The 18,152-nt window shown below is 42.5% G+C and overlaps 1 protein-coding gene across 6 annotated transcripts in view; it reads right to left on the bottom strand.

The window, feature by feature from the left end:
* GRIK1 (glutamate ionotropic receptor kainate type subunit 1) overlaps positions 1 to 18,152 on the bottom strand; it is a 626,279-nt gene that overhangs the window by 107,706 nt on the left and 500,421 nt on the right. For all 6 annotated transcript variants that reach the window (XM_077480009.1, XM_077480011.1, XM_077480010.1 and 3 more), the window contains 2 exons: positions 13,317 to 13,520; positions 6,888 to 7,111 (listed from right to left, as the gene is read on the bottom strand). In XM_077480009.1, the coding sequence (XP_077336135.1) occupies positions 6,888 to 7,111; positions 13,317 to 13,520 (428 nt within the window). The remainder of the gene's footprint in view (positions 1 to 6,887; positions 7,112 to 13,316; positions 13,521 to 18,152) is intronic.

The raw sequence follows: 18,152 nt of genomic DNA, 5'->3' as shown, positions 1-18,152 counted from the left end.
AACCTCAAAAGTTCAAGGTCCCTAATAAACACTTATCAATTCAGAGTACTGACAATTAGTTCTCTCTTTCCACCTGGACTAGCCCAGAACCCCCAACCTGCATGGGTGAGAACCCCTGAGTACTGAAACTTCAAACTGTTCCCCTTAAAGGGGCCACAACTCAAATATTGGAGACATATACCTGCTGTTCGGGACATATTCCCAATGAATACTTACTGAGATCTGACTGCCACATTCTCCTATACATATATTTATATCCACAGTCATGTTACAGCCCCAAAGACTTCTAAGGGTCTTGTCCATCTCCTGGCTCTTAGTTTTCAACAGAACAAGTATCTCCAGTGGACGATTTTCCCTCTATTCCTGTTGTGATGACAACTAAAGATTTTATATTTTCGATCAAACTCAATCTCAGTGACAGGGATCACCAGGACAGAGAGAGAGAATTAATCTGACTTAGTAAGGGGACACACAGAAAAAAAAAAAAAAAAAAAAAAACTTGATATGGGTTCTAACCCTTCCCTAAACTGTCCAAAACTAAAAACACAAGTTTTGAGTTTAGATACACTTTAAAATACATTTCTTTAGTGATACATATATTGGCTATACCTAACAATCTCACGCTCAAAATGCTAGGTGCCTGGCTGGCATACTAACTTTCTGACTTACAGCGGAGTTCCAGCCTGGGGAAAGAAAAATTAAAAGTCAGCAGCTACAAATACTGTTTTAATATATGGACCCTTACCTGTCCAGGGAGCCCGTGATGTTGACACCCCAAGCCGATCCATACATCAGCTTCGGGTGCAGGCGCCGGCAATGCAAGTAAGGGAAACCGGCAGTGAAGCCTTCAGGCATTTGTTTGAGACAGTTCTATTTTTGCCTGGAACTCCACTTTAAAAACACAGGGGAATCAAAGAAAAGTCAGACCTCCTTATCTACATTCTGCATACTTATGTTGTGTTAGTGACTTCATATATTGAAAGCCATTCTACCTAAAACAAAATAAAAATAAATCAGCACAATTGACCTCACTTACCTTCAGTGAAAGGTGTCCCTTGTGCTGTTATGTCCTCCTTTTGCTGAAATCTTCCAACTTTGATGTCCCCACCACCACCACCACCACCACAAGTTAACAGAACAAAGAGGTAATGAAAAGCACTCATCAAGAGTGTCCAACTATGCCACCCCCTTGTGCTCCATTTATAGGTGCCATCACTACAGCTTCCATGAATTAAACAGTACTTATGAATAGAGGAAGGGCAGATGATTGATAGGTTCCCCCCTCAATTTACAGATCCTGTTACATTCATAGAAGCTGTAGTAACAGATTCAATAATTGAAGGAGGGGGTTGAAAGGATGGACATAGTTGGGCATTCTTGATGAGTGCCCGTTATAGCCTCCTAGTTCTTTTAACCCCACCCTACCCCACCTACCCTTCGGAAGATTCCAAAGGGTTGGTGGGCATTAGAGGAGGAATATTTTGGCAAAAGGAAGCCACAGCAGTACTTATGAATAGAGGAAAGGTAGGTGATTGATAGGTTCCCCCCTCCATTTACAGATCCTGTTACATTCATAGAAGCTGTAGTAACAGATTCAATAATTGAAGGAGGGGGTTGAAAGGATGGACATAGTTGGGCATTCTTGATGAGTGCCTGTTATAGCCCCCTAGTTCTTTTAACCCCACCCTACCCCACCTACCCTTCGGAAGATTCCAAAGGGTTGGTGGGCATTAGAGGAGGAATACTTTGGCAAAAGGAAGCCACAGCAGCACAAGGGACACATCTCACTAAAGTTAAGTGGCCCTTGTACTGATTTTGTATTTATTTATTTTTTTGATAAACTAAAGCTTTATGTAAAAGGGTCAGTATGACAACCAGGGAACTAGCATTTGCAGAATGAGAAGTCAGCACTGAGAGCTGGGAAAAGTTTCCTTCAACGTGCATAATAACAGGTTGAAGTTTATAGATAGTTTTAATTACATAAAATAAACACAACACAATTAAAACCAATTACAATCACTTTGGGCCCTACTAAGAATATAAATTATGTAAATTACTGTACTACTACTCCCAATTACAAACATATATTAATATTATATTAATACATGCTTCCAATTAAAGCCTACCACCACCTAATTCATGTATATCCCCATGCCACATCAATTTAACATATAATATTTATACGTTGTATGGGGATAATAGGCAAAAATGGTGGTTCACTTTAATTAAGAGAATATATTCATTTATTATTCATATCAGTTTGTTGTTTGGCGAGTAGCAAGAGCATCATATACATCATTTATAGTCTCGATGTGGTGGGAAAAGTTATTATCTCTGCTGCCTGCGTTTACCCACCATCATCAAAAACCGCGGGTTGCACAAAAGCAACAACTGGAATGAGTCCTCTGATCAAGGGCTTTAAGAGAACCTTTCAGAATACAAGTATAGGAGTAGAGTTTGCGGACTTGTTTTTTGAAGCTGCAGGCTCTGGAACAGTCATCCTGACAATGAAGTTGCAATTTGTGATTTTCAAGCTTGCTCTGGGTCAGGTCATTAAAGGCCAATTAAGGTCTCACGCCTTTTCTTTCTTTTTATATTCCTTTATCTTCGTATTTATTGCCCTGATTTGTGCTTGGGAATGGCCAGTCTAAAGCTGGCCAAATGTGGCACAGTACATAATACGTATAATATAATATAATACATAATAAGTGTATTCCTGCTGAAACAACCCAACAAACGTTGATCTGAAAATCAAAACAGCCAGGTAGAAAATTCTTGGCCGAATAGTCACTGCAGTCGCTTTTGGGGTATTCTGAGAATAGAATTAGAATACAATAGCTGGAATGGTGGATTCATCCATGTTGTTTAGCATGGTGGGAGGATCTGTTGATTATTCTTGTTTAGGTTGTGAGACTGAACAAGAAAAATCCTAATATATGTGACTAGCACAGTGATGGCGAACCTTGGCACCCCAGATGTTTTGGAACTACATTTCCCACGATGCTCAACTACACTGCAGAGTGCATGAGCATCATGGGAAATGTAGTTCCAAAACATCTGGGGTGCCAACGTTCGCCATCACTGGACTAGCATTAGTCTTCGTAAAAAACATTAGTGCCCTGGTCACCCAGCGCCATCCTCTATCAAGGCATAGAGATATGATGGCCACAACTGTCATCACAAGTGACCTTATATAAACCTATAGCAATGGGAAAGGGAATGGATGTATCTGCCCAGGTTAATTGGATGAGAAGTGTCCTGGGCAGACTTGAGCAAACTCTAATGTCATGTACTCACGAGCAGTTTTTCCGTCGGAATAAACTCTGACGGTTTCTCTGACGGAATTCCGACGGAATTCTGCTCAAGCTGTCTTGCATACACGCGGTCACACCAAAGTCCAACCGTCAAGAACGTGGTGACGTGCAACACGTACGACGGGACTAGAAAAAGGAAGTTCAATAGCCAGTAGCCAATAGCTTCCGTCTTCTACTTGCTTCAGAGCATGCATCATTTTTGGTACATCGGAACAGAATACAGATGAGCAGTTTTCCGATAGGAATTGGTTCCATTGGAAATATTTAGAACATGTTCTATTTCTAGGTCCGTCAGAATTTTCAACGTAAAAAGTCCAATGCAGCATACACATGATCGGAATATACGATGAAAAGCTCCCGTCTGACTTTTTCTGTCGGAAATTCTGCTTGTGTGTACACGGCATAAGGCTAGCCATAGACGGAGCAAATTTTTTTCCTGCAACCACTTTCAGTGTTGACAGGTGAATCCCCCCCACCAAGCCATTGTGTTCTCCCAGTGGGGATGGCTTCCCCTGAATCTTTGCTGGGAGAACACAATGGTTTGGCGGGAGGGATTCCCCTGTCAACACTGAAAGTGGTCGCAGGAAAGAAATTCACTGACAGTGATTAATGGCAGCAGCTATACCAGCTGATAGCGATAATCACATGTAATTGATCGATCAACTTGGGTACATTTAGTCTGCCTATACATGGTTCAAATCTCTGCCAATTTCTGCTGAGCCGTCCAGGATTCAAACGGTCCTTGGCCAGCTTAAAACCAATCAAGCTATTCATAATTAATTAATAATTTTAGACACTCTGCAAAACCGCTATAACAGGAAATTGGAGCTAAGATCAAATAGAGGTTGTTAGGAAAATGTCTATCTGAGAGCATAATCAATTCTGTGACTCCAATTGAGTTTTAGAGTGGTTCTAAAGTCAGAAGGTTTTTCATTATCTTAATGCATTCTATGCATTAGGATAAAAAACCTTTCAGTGTGCAGCAGCCCCCCTAACAGTTAAATGAGCCCCATTTCGATCCAGCGATGTTGCACGAGAACCTCAACTGCGGGTCTCTCCCTCCTGGTTGGCTGAGACACAGCAGTGGGCACCATTGGCTCACGCTGCTGTCAATCAAAGTCAGTAAACCAATGAGGAGTGAGGGGGCATGGCCTAGCCACGGCTCCGTGTCTGAATGGATATGCTGAGCTGTGGCTCAAATAAGGTGCCCCCATAGCAAGCTGCTTTCTGAGAGGGCACTCAACAGGAGGGAAGTGCCTCGAGCGCCAGCGAGGGACCCCAGAAGAGGAGGATCTGGGCTGCTCTGTGCAAAATCAGTGCAAAAGGCAGTTAAGTATGACATTCAGAACCACGGTGATAAAAGCTCCCATTTTATGATCCTGACAGTTTCTCTTGAATACTTAAAGTTGGCAGAAGGCAGTGCTGTGAAACTGGTTGCTGAATCTTACAACATTCACAGGTTGGGCTTCCAGCTATGGAACACTGTGCTGGGGATTTGCTAAGCATTTTGAGGACATATTTAATCAATTCTGCTCTTGGTATTGTGTGTAGCAGTTAAAGTGATATTAAACCCCAAACCAAAAATTATTATGTTGCAGCTTATCAAACCTTAGATGTGATGGCTGCATTTATTAGGCTTTTTCCCCCTTTACGTTCACCTGGTGATCTGGCCAGTAAGACACAGTTAAAGTCATTTAGCTGTGTATAATCTGAGATTCAGCTACTGAGCTCTGTAAAATCCACACTTTATTCAGCTAAGCCATTATAGTTGTGAAAAAAAAAACAATTACACACTGTATATGAAACAGACTGTCAGACCTGCAAGGTAAAGCCATGATGTGCTAGTATGCATCGCATACTAGCACATTATGTGAAACTTACCTGAAAACCAAGCCTTCTAGCGATGCACTGTCACTGTTGGAAGCAGCTTCCATCTTCACTCGCCTTCCTCCTAGGTCCACGGACTCCAGCTGTGTGACTGGCCTGAACCACAAGGACGTCACTCCCGTGTATGCACGGGGAGGGGGCGCCGGTTATAGCACAGAACTCTGTAGGAACGGCCTGGGTGACCGTTCCTTCAGAGTGCATGCTACATATACAGTAAATATCTCCTAAACGGTGCACTTATTATAGGCTTACCTGTAGGTACAAGTCAAAAATGGGAGTTTACTCCCACTTTAACAAAGCAGTCTTTGATTTTCTGAGTCCCCCTGTAACATCTTATTACCTGTTGATCCTGCTGTTATATTTCAACTTCCTTTGAAGCCCAACTCAAAAAAAAGTTTTCCATGCAGTCGGGCTGTGCCTGCACTGCACGGGGCAGCTGCTCATTTTGTCTAGGGGTGAGGAGAAAGCGGATACTCACCTGATCCGTCGTTCCACTGGAAAAGAGTGCTCCCCCATGTTTCAGCATGTGGTCTGTTCCTGGTCTATGAGGGCTGCTTTGCTTGATGACACCAGGAACGGTCCACAGTTCAAGCTGGGGTGCGGGGGAGCTGGACCGATCTTGTTCTGGGAGGTTTGGATGTTTAGGTAAGTAAATCTTATTTCTCCTCTTCCCTAGACAAAAATGGGCAGTTAACCTGTGCATGCACAGACCCACTGCATGGGAGAACTTTTTTTTTACATTTAAGCGCAAGCTGACCCACTAAACATTGGGTGGTATATCTGGTGAGTGATAGTGTGTGGAGCAGCACGAAGATTCATACCACCTATTATTTTATGCATGATTGGTGTGTATCACTGAGGACAAAGTCAGAAGTTTTTTTTTAAATCTTAATGCATTCTATACATTAAGATAAAAAGCCTTCTGTGTGCAGCAGCTGCCCCATCACTCCCTAATACTTACCTGAGCCCTATCTCTGTCCAGCAATGTCCACGTGTGACTCGGCTGAGACACAGCAGAGGTGCCATTGGCTCCCGCTGCTGTCAATCAAAGTCAGATAGCCAATCAGGAGATATAGAGGGCGTGGCCAAACCGGGGCTCCGTGTCTGAATGGACACAGGGAGCTGTGACTCGGCTCGGGTGCCCCCATGGCAAGCTGCTTGCTGTAGGGGCACTCGACAGGAGGGAGGGGCCAGGAGAGCCGAAGAGGGAACCGAGAAGAGGAGGATCCGGGCTGCCCTGTATAAAACCAACTGCACAGAGGAGGTAAGTATAACATGTTTGTTATTTTTATGGAAAAAAAAACAGTGCAAACACTTCCACATTCAGTGTGAATAAACATTTCAGCTAGTTAACCAGGGATAGCAGGAAATTATTAAAAAGAAAGATTACTGGTAATTCCGCAACAACCCATTTTTCAAGTTTAATATTATTTTAACGATTGTATATATGGAATACATGGAACTCTGTATCAATTTTTTGCCTCCATATTTTCTTTAATACAATAAGCATGTGCTGAGGACAGTAAGCAATAGCAAAGAAACTTTGGAGGCAGAAAATCAAATCACAGCTTGAATTTTAACTATTATAAATGAGAATATTCAAAGTTTCATTAGCACGGCCTGTAAAGTGTGGCGAGAGCGGAGAGAACGTCGATTACCATGAATGTTAATAGGAAAGTGCCTTACCTTGCGATGACAAACAAGACACAACTGACTCCCAGGCAGGCGAGGAGCACGTACATCCAGATATCAGGGGAGAGGGGGTTGAGGAAGGAGAAAACGCCAGGATTGGTACCGTTTGGTTTCCGGTATAGAATGCTGATACCCAGAGTCATGAAGGGTTTGGAGAAATCTATGACTTTTTCTCTAACGTAGGTGATGGTCAGGGGGGCGACAGCCAAATCTGCTTTCTGCAAATAGAGAGAGTTGGTTTTCTTATTGATTAGCATTATTTAAAATGAAAATAAACTCTCTCAATCAAATATTTTTTTAATCCTTATGCTGCTAGCATTATTAAATACATAGGAAGGTATATTTTATTTACCGTACTTGTTTTAAACTTCTTTTTTTTTTTTTACTTTTCTTCAGTTACTTCCTGGTTTTTGGCCTAGGCTAAAATTATGTCATACATCCCAGGAGCCTTCAGAATTGGAGGGAGGGGTTTTCTCAGCTAAGCACACCCTCCTGCCTGCATGCTTAAGGGTAGATAGAATCTAGGAGGTAAATGCTACATGAATCATCTGCCCTTAGTCAAGATGGCCACAGCTACAAATGCAAGGGGGGGGGGGGGGGGGTGTTCTTCAAACTGATTTCTCAACAAATTAAATCATGGAGACATGGATGAATAGGTGAATTTGCTTTGAATACTAAAAATAATGAAATTGCGTTTTCAGTTTTTGGTGCTCAGATGTAACCAACATAATATTTAATACTTAAGTGTAGATGGACAAGTATAGAGCTTTCAGGTACATGTACTCAGGGCTTTTTTTCTCAGTGAAAAGGTGCAGGAACTCACCCCCTCCCTTAGATCCCTTTCACACTGGGGGGTTTTTCAGGTGTTTTTCAGGCGCTTTAGCGTTAAAAAAAACGCCTGAAAAGCGCTTGAAAGAAGCCTCATCTGCAATCCCAATGTGAAAGCCCAAGTGCTTTAAGATCCCTTTCACACTGCCAGCGCCCGAAAAATGCTTGTAAACTAGCGGCACTTTACCAGCGTTTTTCGAGCGCTAGTGGGGGGCTTTTAACCCCTGCTAGTGGTCAAATAAAGGGTTAAAAGCGCCCACAAAGCACCACTGCCAAAAGCGCTTTGCAGGCGCTTTTCAGGCGTTTTGAAGGCGCTTCCCATTGATTCCAATGGGAAGCGGCGCTTTAGGAGTGGTGTATTCACCGCTCCAAAAGCGCTTGAAAGAAGCTGCTTGCAGGACTTTTTTTGATGCCCTGCCAGCGCAGCGCCTCAGTGTGAAAGCACTCGGGCTTTCACATTGGGATTGCAGTTGCGGCTTCTTTCAGGCACTTTACAGATGCTTTTTTTTAAGCTAAAGCGCCTGAAAAATGCCCCAGTGTGAAAGGGATCTCAGTGTGAAAGCACGCGGGCTTTCACATTGGGATTGCAGATGAAGCTTCTTTCAAGCGCTTTATAGGCGCTCTTTTTTAACGCTAAAGTGCCTGAAAAATGCCCCAGTGTGAAAGGGGTCTTAGGCTACGTCTGTCTCCACCTCCTACTCACCCCTAGGACTGCCCATTGTCTTCCACTCCCACACAACTCCTAGCACTGCCCCCTTTAGAGAAAAGGTAAACAAATATAATTTAGGGGACTATAGAAGTATTTTTTATGGAATGTGTTAATAAAAAGCAATGTAGTAAAATGCACAGAACATTTGAAATATCCAGCACTTACCAAAGTAAGCTCAGAGGCAGTTCCAGACAATTTCAACATGCCCATATCCAGCAAAGAGACATCCCCATATCCAGCAAAAAGACATCCCCATATCCTGGAAGAGACATCCCCATATCCAGCAGACACGCCCATTTTGAGCAAGAGACATCCCTCACATCCAGCAAAGAGATAGGCCCCTCTCCAGCAAAGAGACATCCCCATCCAGAAAAGACAGCCCGGTCCAGCAAAGAGACAGCCCAGTCCAGCAAAGAGACAGCCCAGTCCAGCAAAGAGACAGCCCAGTGTATCAAAGAGACAGCCCAGTCCAGCAAAGACAGCCCAGTCCAGCAAAGACAGCCCAGTGCATCAAAGAGACAGCCCAGTCCAACAAAGAAAGAGCCCAGTCCATTAAAGAGATAGCCCAGTCCAGCAAAAAGACAGCCCAGCAAAGACAACCCAATTCAGCAAAGAGACAGCCCAATGGAACAAAGAGACAGTCACAGCAGGCATAGCACAGACCCAGCAGCAGTGTCACAAGAAAATAAAAACTTGTCTCCACAGCACACAACAGTTACAGGAGGCTGAGGAGGAGGACAAGCTACCTACCCACACAATCCAATGATCATCATACGTGGTCACACCACACTTCGCTCTCACAAGTTGACTGGTGCCAAGACAAGCTTCCAATTGGTCTGCATTAAGAGGTGGAGCAGAGTGCAGATCACTCTGCCTTCCGCTCTCACGGGCTGCAGCTGTTTGATCCCTCCGTGACCACCCTGCTTTGTTACAGGCAGCAAGCTACACAGTAAATGACACAGGGAGTGCTCTGGCGGAGGTGCAGCGTCCGGCACGTTCCACAAGTAAAAAAGCCCTGCAAGTGATGATCACGAGTTGCTTCTGGCCTTCATCTGACATGCTTCTAAACGACATTCCAATTAGCTTGTACAGGGAGCAAAACTTTCCTGAATTAAATAAATACCACTGTATGATTGTACAGCATTCTGTGATTGGACGAGGAGGAGAGGCTGGGCAGTAATGTCACAATCTCTATTTCATCCAGAGAACATCTTATATTCATTAAGAAGACTTCAAGGCAATCTCTGAATGGCATCAGTGATGAGCAAACTACCCTCTATATCATGGGTAGAGGACCTGGTAGACAGCAAGGATTATTGTAGCAGATGCGTCTAATACCGCGTTTCCCCGAAAATAAGCCCGGGTCTTATCTATATTTTGGCAACAAAAAACACAGTAGGGCTTATTTTTCGAGTAGGTCTTGTATGTCATGTGCTGTCTTCTCTCCCCCTCTCCCTCCCTGCCTGTCAGAAATCCCCAGTAAAAGTGATTGTAAAATCCTAGAATCCACAGTATTACAGTATTATATAATGTTTCTGTAACCTAATTGTGCCAAATACCTTCTTATAGCGCCACTCTGCTCTTCCGTGACCCGCCAGAGCTCTCTCCCCCACTCTGAGCACTGCAGCTAAGATCCCCGCTGACAGCTTGAAGAAGAGGAGGAGAGCAGTGGGAGGTCAGCTGAGCACCAAGCGGCGCTGTAACAAAGGTATTTGGCACAATTAGATTACAGAAACACATACAGTTTACACTATATAATACTGTAAGAGTGGATTCTAGGATTTTACAACCACTTTAAACTAGGGCTTATTTTCGAGGTAGGGCTTATATTGCAGCCCGTCCCAAAAATCACAGTAGGTCTTATTTTCAGGGTGGGTCTTATTTTCGGGGACTGCTCATTCTTTGCATCCACAAGGATCAGCTAGGTATGGAATAAAGTAAACCAATGTAACTATGTAAAAATATCCAAAACTGGAATTCAACTTACATTTTTGCATAAGACTTGTCAGGGTCCCAAGATGTGTTGGAGGAATATTATAGTTAGTAAATGGGACCCACAGACGCTGAATAAGGCTACCATCAATAGATAAGGTTACTTTAGTATGTATTATGTCAAGCCAGCTGTACATAAAGTATAGCTAAACTTAACAAAAAGAGAATATATTATAGCATACAAGTCTATAGATGTGATGGCAGCATTAGTTTTCTTTTTTTTAAAACACTGCAAGTACAGAAAAATACCTGCTGAGCTTGATAGAAATCTTATGTCCTTGTTACTACCTGTAGACTGAACTAAAATCTAACAATATGTTATTAACTTTCCCAGCTAGAGTACTTTTTGTGAGCTACAAACAACATCCCTTTATATAATGGGAATGAGGAAAGGTTTGTAGTCCAAGTTATAAAAGCGTCTTAGGTTGACAGTGCCGTTCCTCTATAGATTCAGTGGAGTGAATAAGCCTCATCACGTTGTGACTTTTTCAGCACCATCAAGTGAAAATAAAGTGAAAATAAAGGAAAAAGAAGCTTAAAAAAAAGAAAGCCACCACATCTGAGGACTGATTGGAGAAGAGAAGAAGAAGATGAATGGACTTCGTGGGACACTTTTATTTTTATTTTTTTTAAAAAGGACTTTTCCCAAGTCGTGTCTTGTGTTTTTTTACCATCTTCGCATTTTTTTTGTAAAAAAAAAAATCAGTTGTAGGCCGAGATCTGGGGGTCCCCTTGGCTTCCAGATTTCGATAAGCCCCCCACCCGCAGACCACCACAACCACCGGGCAAGGGTTGTGGGGATGAGGCCCTTACCCTAAAGCACCCTCCCCATGTTGAGGGCATGTGGCCTGGTTTGATTCAGGAGGGGGGCGCTCTCTCATCCCCCTGTTTTCCTGCCAGGGTGCGTGCTTGGATAAGGGTCTGGTATGGATTTTTTGGGGGGGCCCCCACGCCATTTTTTTTTTAATTTTGGCGCGGGGTTCCTCTTAAAATCCATACCAGACCTGAAGGGCCTGGTATGGAATTTGGGGGGACCCCCATGCAATTTTTTTTTTTCAAAATTGGTTCGGGGTTCCCCTTATTATTCATACCAGACTTAAAGGGTCTGGTAATTGACTGTGCAGGAATCCCATGCCGTTTTTTTCAATGACTGACAATTATTTTCTTTAGAAATGTAATTTTGCTCTCAGACTGTTCTAAACATGGGAAACATGCGCCATTTTAGAGGCATACTTCTAGACACCCCTCAGATATGAAATTTAAAGGAATATTTCACTTTTATTGTTTCACTTTAAGCATTATTATCACTGCTCCTGAAAAAACGTCAGTTTTTAAAACATTTTTTTGCATAGATACATGTCCCCTGGGGTACGACCTGGATCCCCAAACACTTATTATATGCAATACCATGCATATAATCCTTTAAAATTAGCACTTTTGATTTCTCCCATAGACTTTTAAAGGGTGTTCGACTGAATTTTGAAAAAAAATAATAGTTTTTTACTTTCTACTATAAAACACATCCAATAAAAATATAATTTATCAATTTAGGCCAATATGGATTCTGCTCCATATTTTTGGTAAAAAAAATCACAATAAGCGTATATTGATTGGTTTACGTAAAAGTTATAGCGTCTACAATCTATGGGATATATTTATGGAATTTTTATTTATTTATTATTTTTACTAGTAATGGCGGCAATCAGCAACTTATAGCGGGACTGCAATATTGCAGTGGACAAAATCGGACACTAAGTGACACTTTTGACACTTTTTTGGGAACCAGGGAAACGTATACAGTGCTAAAACTATGCACTGTCACTGTACTAATGACACTGCCCAGGAAGGGTTAACATCAGGGGTGATCAAAGGGTTCACTGTGTGCCTAGCCTGCGTTTTTGTACAGTGTGGGAGATGCTTTTACTAGAGGAAGGTATGGATCCATGTTCCTGATTTGCAACCCAGGATTCATGCCTTCCCTACTGACAGAACGGCAATGTGCCCTGTTTACAGACTGCTGGTCGTCGGGTGCCTGCAGACATCGAGTCCATGGTACCCGCAGATCAGCTCCCACTGTGTACAATCACAGTGGGCCAGCCGTGGAGCACATGCGCGGCCCCTACCCAAAAGTGTCGGCTCACATACTAGGTGCGCGATTCGGTGCAGTAGTACCACCTATATGTAAGTTATACGGTCGGCAGGAACCTAACAAAAAATTAGTTTATTTAGAGATCCAAGCAGTGTAACTTGTAAATTATATGACTAGAAGAAAAATCTTTTATATGAAAAGCATGTAATGGTGCAGTAAATCCACCTAATGCAAAATTGTTACAAAAAATATAAACCCTTTCGCCCTTCATCAGTTAAAAGATGACAACGTTGTCGTAAATGCCAAAACACATGTCCGGACCTCAGCTGCTGACACACATGCCAAATCACTACAGTTCCAACTGCTGAACTGAGTAAAAATTAAGGACAGTTGACCATAAATCTCACCATAGGTATCTCATCTCCAAAGTGACATTGAGATGCCATTAAACTGAGTAATTCCATACAGAGGAGAGGTCAAACATGGCAAACAAAATCATGAATTATTCCCTTATATTTTCCTCCACAGCCTCCAAAAATACAATATTGGTATGGACATTGGCAAAAAAACTGGTCATACATCAAATTGTATGAAGTTGCATAATATAGGTTCACTTTAAGATGAAGGGTTAGGTCCTGTAGAGCGAGGTTTTGTTTTTTATACTCTTTTTAGCACCCAATATCACATGCCAAAAACGACCAGAGCCAAAATCGAACACATCATTAAATCAGCAATTGTAGCACTAGTAGTACAGGAATAGTGTCAGTCACACAACAAATACATAATGATTGCTGATGCTGCTTACATGATCGATGAGTTCTCTGACCATTCCATTCCACTCTCCTTTGTCATTCTGTGCCCCATATTTCCCATCTACTACCAGCCTGACTTCATATATAAAGCCCAAAATGGTGGAGAGTTCTTTCAGCAAATCCAGGCAGTAGCCCTCAAATCTGTCATTTCCATACAGTGGCTTGTCTGACTTCCTATACATTACGTATGGGTCCTCCTAAAACAAAAAAAAAAGTAATAATTTGCACTAGCATCAAAGACATTAAATCACAGTGTACAATCCTACAGTGGAAGACGTGGCTTATTGGTTAAAGAGCATCTGAACCCTGAAAGGTATACATGTACTTCAGGTACGTGACGAACCACCCATTGGGTTAAAAACAGCAGGCCACCAAAGCCCTCGGTACCGTGAGACACCTCAATGAACATGTGAAACAAGAATTAGTTCAAAAGATGTCTGCCTTTATTAGGTTTGTATACAGCTTATATATGGGTCAGCTTACCAATAGAAAGAGGGGAGGGGGGAGTGGTTAGTAAATGATATACTTGTATAAAATATATGGTTATGCGAGTCAGCAATATATGGAATTTATAATCCTAAAATGGTGAAGCATAGCAAAATGGGAGTCACAATGGTTTGAGCATATTATTATGAACCCAATAATAAAAATGTAATATATTCCAACTCACCAATCCTTAGATATTGTAGCTGGATTCGTTTGCGTTTTTTTCCTCTTTTTTTTTTTTACCTGGTGATCCTGCCAGTAACGTCATGTCCTAGGGTGACAAAGCTCACTCTACTGTATCTACAGAGATGAAACATTGCCACACTAGGACAGGAAGTTTGTCAGGGCTACAGAACACTTTTTGCTCTTCTTCATCACAGCCATGGCTAAAAGTTTTGACAATGACACAAATAATAATTTTCACAAAGTCTGCTGCCTCAGTTTTTGTGATATCAATTTGCATATACTTCAGAATAATATGAAGAGTGATCAGATGAATTGGAATAAATTGTAATTCTTTGCCATGAAAATTAACTTAATCCCAAAGAAAACATTTCCACTGCATTTGTGAAGAAGTCTTCAGGGTGCCCAAGAAAGTCCAGCAAGCGCCAGGACTGTCTCCTACAGTTGATTTAGCTGCGGGATCGGGGCACCACCAGTGCAGAGCATGCTCAGGAATGGCAGCAGGCAGGTGTGAGTGCATTTTGGAGGATGGCCTGGCATCAATAAAGGCAGAAAAAAAAGCCTCTTCTCTCCACGAAAAACATCATGGACAGACTGATATTCTACAAAAGGTACAGGGATTGGACAGCTGAGGACTGGGGTAAAGTCCTTTTCTCTGAAGAATCCCCTTTCTGATTGTTTGGGTCATATGGAAAAAAACCTTGTCTGGAGAAGAAAAGGTGAGTGCTACCATCAGTCCTGTGGGATGCCAACAGTAAAGCACCTGAGACCATTCATGTGTGGGGTTGCTTCTCTGCCAAGGGAGTGGACTCACTCACAATTTTGCCTAAGAACACAGCCATGAATAAGGAATGGTACAATAACATCCTCTGAGAGCAACTTCTCCCAACCATCCAAGAACTGTTTGATGATGAACAATGTCCTTTCCAGCATGATGGAACACCTTGGCATAAGGGAAAAGTGATAAGTGGCTTGTGGAACAAAACATCGACATTTTGGGTCCATGACCAAGGAATCCCCCAAACCTTAATCCCATTGAAAACTTGTGGTCAATCCTCAAGAGGTGAGTAAACAAAAAAAAAAAAACACAAATTCTGGCAAACTCCAAGCATTGATTATGCAAGAATGGGCTGCCATCAGCCAGGATGTGGCCCAGAAGTTGATTGACAGAATGCCAGGGCGAACTGCAGTGGTCTTGAAAAAGAAGGGTCAACACTGCAAATATCAATGTAATTGTGAATAAAAGCATTTGACACTTATGAAATGTTTGTAATTATACTTCAGTATACCATAGTAACATCTGACAAAAAAAAATCTAAAAATACTGAAGCAGCAGACTTTGTGAAAAGTAATATTTGTGTCATTCTCAAAACTTTTGGCCATGGCTGTACAGGGTGGTGCTCTTTCGCCACCCCGTGTTAGTTTACAGAAGTAGCATGGGCAGGAAGATAAGGCTGCTAAGGCTGCTATAGGTCAGGGCACATAGCACTGGAGTTCAAGGAGGATTAACAGATATTTTGAGCACTTATCAAACTGATATAACCAAACTTTTAATTGTACATTGAACAGACCACAAGTGAGCAAAAAGAAGAAGATCATTGTTAGAGTTCACATACACTTTAATACACTTTAAGTTCAATAGCTTTGCAAAGCATAGGCTCTGTGTGCAAATCACACAAGGCGGCTTTTTCCCTTGGAAAAAGGGGTATCTCACCTCTAAATTCATTGTTAGTCAGCTGGAGAAACAGATAAAGTCAGATGATGAGGACTTAAAAGACTTCTTACAGTGTTCAACCTTCGTGACAAATGGGTGCTCGCTGTGACAACTGTGGAAGGACCACTTAAACCACCGTGGGATGATGATATATCACCAGCACTCCTCCTGTAGTCATATACACTTTTTATTAGTGCACTGTCACATCAGTCAAGTAAGCCACCATTTCAAGGCCACTTATGGTCACTTTCTCAAGGGGGCGTAGTTAAATATTAATGCCATTATGTTTCCTTGAGGAAGGGACCCTCCTTGGCCTAAAACCTTGGCTTATTTGACTGATGTTACACTGCACAAATAAAAAGTGTATATGGTTGCCGGTGATATCTCATCAGTCTAAAGTTAAAGAAACAGCACTATTTAAACTGTTAAGAACATAATACAGTTCCTTGAAAAAGTATTCATACCCTTTGACATTTTACACATTTTGTCCTATTACAACCAAAAATGTTAATGTATTTTATTGTGATTTTATGTGATACACCAACAAAAAGTGGCACATAATTGTGAAATGGAAGGAAAATTATATTAATTTACAAATACATATCTGAAAAGTGTGGGGTAAATTTGTATTCAGCCGCTCTGAGCCAATACTTTGTACAACGACCTTTCTCTGCTTTTACAGCTGCAAGTCTTTTTGGGGATGTCTCTACCAGCTTTGCACATCTAGAGAGTGAAGTTTTTGCTCATTCTTCTATGCAAAATAGCTCAAGCTCTGATAAATTGGATGGAGAGCGTCTGTGAACACCAATTTTCAAGTCTTGCCACAGATTCTCAATTAGATTTAGGTCTGGACTTTGACTGGGCCATTCTAACACATGAATATGTTTTGAGATAAACTATTTCATTGTAACTCTGGCTGTGTTTAGGTTGTCCTGCCAGCTGGAAGGTGAACCTCCACCCCAGTCTCAAGTCTTTTTCAGACTCAGGTTTTTTTCTAAGATTGCCCTGTATTTATCTCCATCCATTTTCCCATCAACTCTGACCAGCTTCCCTGTCCCTGCTTAAGAAAAACATCCCTACAACATGATGCTGCCACCACCATGTTTCACGGTGGGGATGGTGTGTTTAGGGGGATGTGCAGTGTTAGTTTTCTGTCACACAAAGTGCTTTGCTTTTAGGCCAAAAAGTTAAATTTTGGTCTCATCTGACCAGAGCACCTTCTTCCATATGCTTGCTGTTTCCCCCATTTGGCTTCTCGCAAACTGCAAACGGGACTTCTTATGACTTTGTTTCAACAATGGCTTTCTTCTTGCCACTCTTCCATATAGGCCAGATTTCTGGAGTGTGTGGCTAATAGTTGTCCTGTGGACAGATTTTCCCACCTGAGCTGTGGATCTCTGCAGCTCCTCCAGAGTTACCATAGGCCTCTTGGCTGCTTCTCTGATTAATGCTCGCCTTGCCCGACCCGTCGGTTTAGGTCAGTGATTCTCAACCTTTTTAGTGCCCTAACCTCTTGATAACATTTTCCAAGTTGTGGGGACCCCTAACAGTAAAATTATTTTCATAGCATGGGTTGTCAGGACCCAAGTCAAGACAAGTAATTTGTGCACCTAACTCACGGACCTTTAACGCTCCCCGAGTCCCTTCCACTCGTACAGTATTAAAACCCCTTATGGTATATTTTAGGATGACCCACTCTTTCTCTTTGTTATCCTTTCTTTCCCTTTTGTCCATCTCTATCCTAATTTCTTGTTCTAGGTCTCTTTTCCTCTCCCTTCCATGTATTCTCTATTTTTATTCTTTCTCTTACTCCTTGATAGGGGGAGGGGGGTGGTAGGATGAGTGGCAGTCCTGGCGGGGAGTTGGGATAAGTGGCAGTGCTGGTGGGGAGTTCTGGTCAACCAACTTTGGTGCTCTTGATCAAGGTCATCTGCTGATCTGAGAACTGTAGTGGGGACTTTTAATGGAAACTCTAATCACAGGTAGTGTTACTCACTGTGTCTCTGGCATCACTGTGTCTCCAGCTCTGTGGTGTCTCGCAGCAGTGATGCCTATGCCAAAATCAGGAGATGGGGTCTCCTCCAGCCTCTCCCACTTCACATTCCTCACCAGTCAGCTGACCTCTAGTCTCTGCCCCCCAGCCATGCCATGAACTGAATGGGCAGCTGTGAAGAGGCTGAGTGGGCAGCCGTGGGCTCCAGGAACAGCTGAGCTGGGTGGCCACAAAAAGGTTGGGAGAGAGATGCGGGCTTCAGGAACAGCCCAGGATTCGATGACCCCTGGCAAATCGTCATTCAACCTCCAGTTTGAGGACCACTGGTTTAGGTGGATGGCCATGTCTTGGTAGGCTTGCAGTTGTGCTGTACTCTTTCCATTTTATGATGATGGATTGAACAGTGCTCTGTGAGATGTTCAACGCTTGGGATATTTTTTGATAACCTAACCC

This window comes from Lithobates pipiens, unplaced genomic scaffold (genome assembly GCF_037356315.1).
Source record: "Lithobates pipiens isolate NorthernLeopardFrog02 unplaced genomic scaffold, aLitPip1_a1.2 Scaffold_16, whole genome shotgun sequence".
Taxonomy (NCBI): Eukaryota; Metazoa; Chordata; class Amphibia; order Anura; family Ranidae; genus Lithobates; species Lithobates pipiens.
The sequence above is the reverse complement of the archived record's forward strand: the minus strand, read 5'-3'. Positions and strand labels throughout refer to the sequence as shown.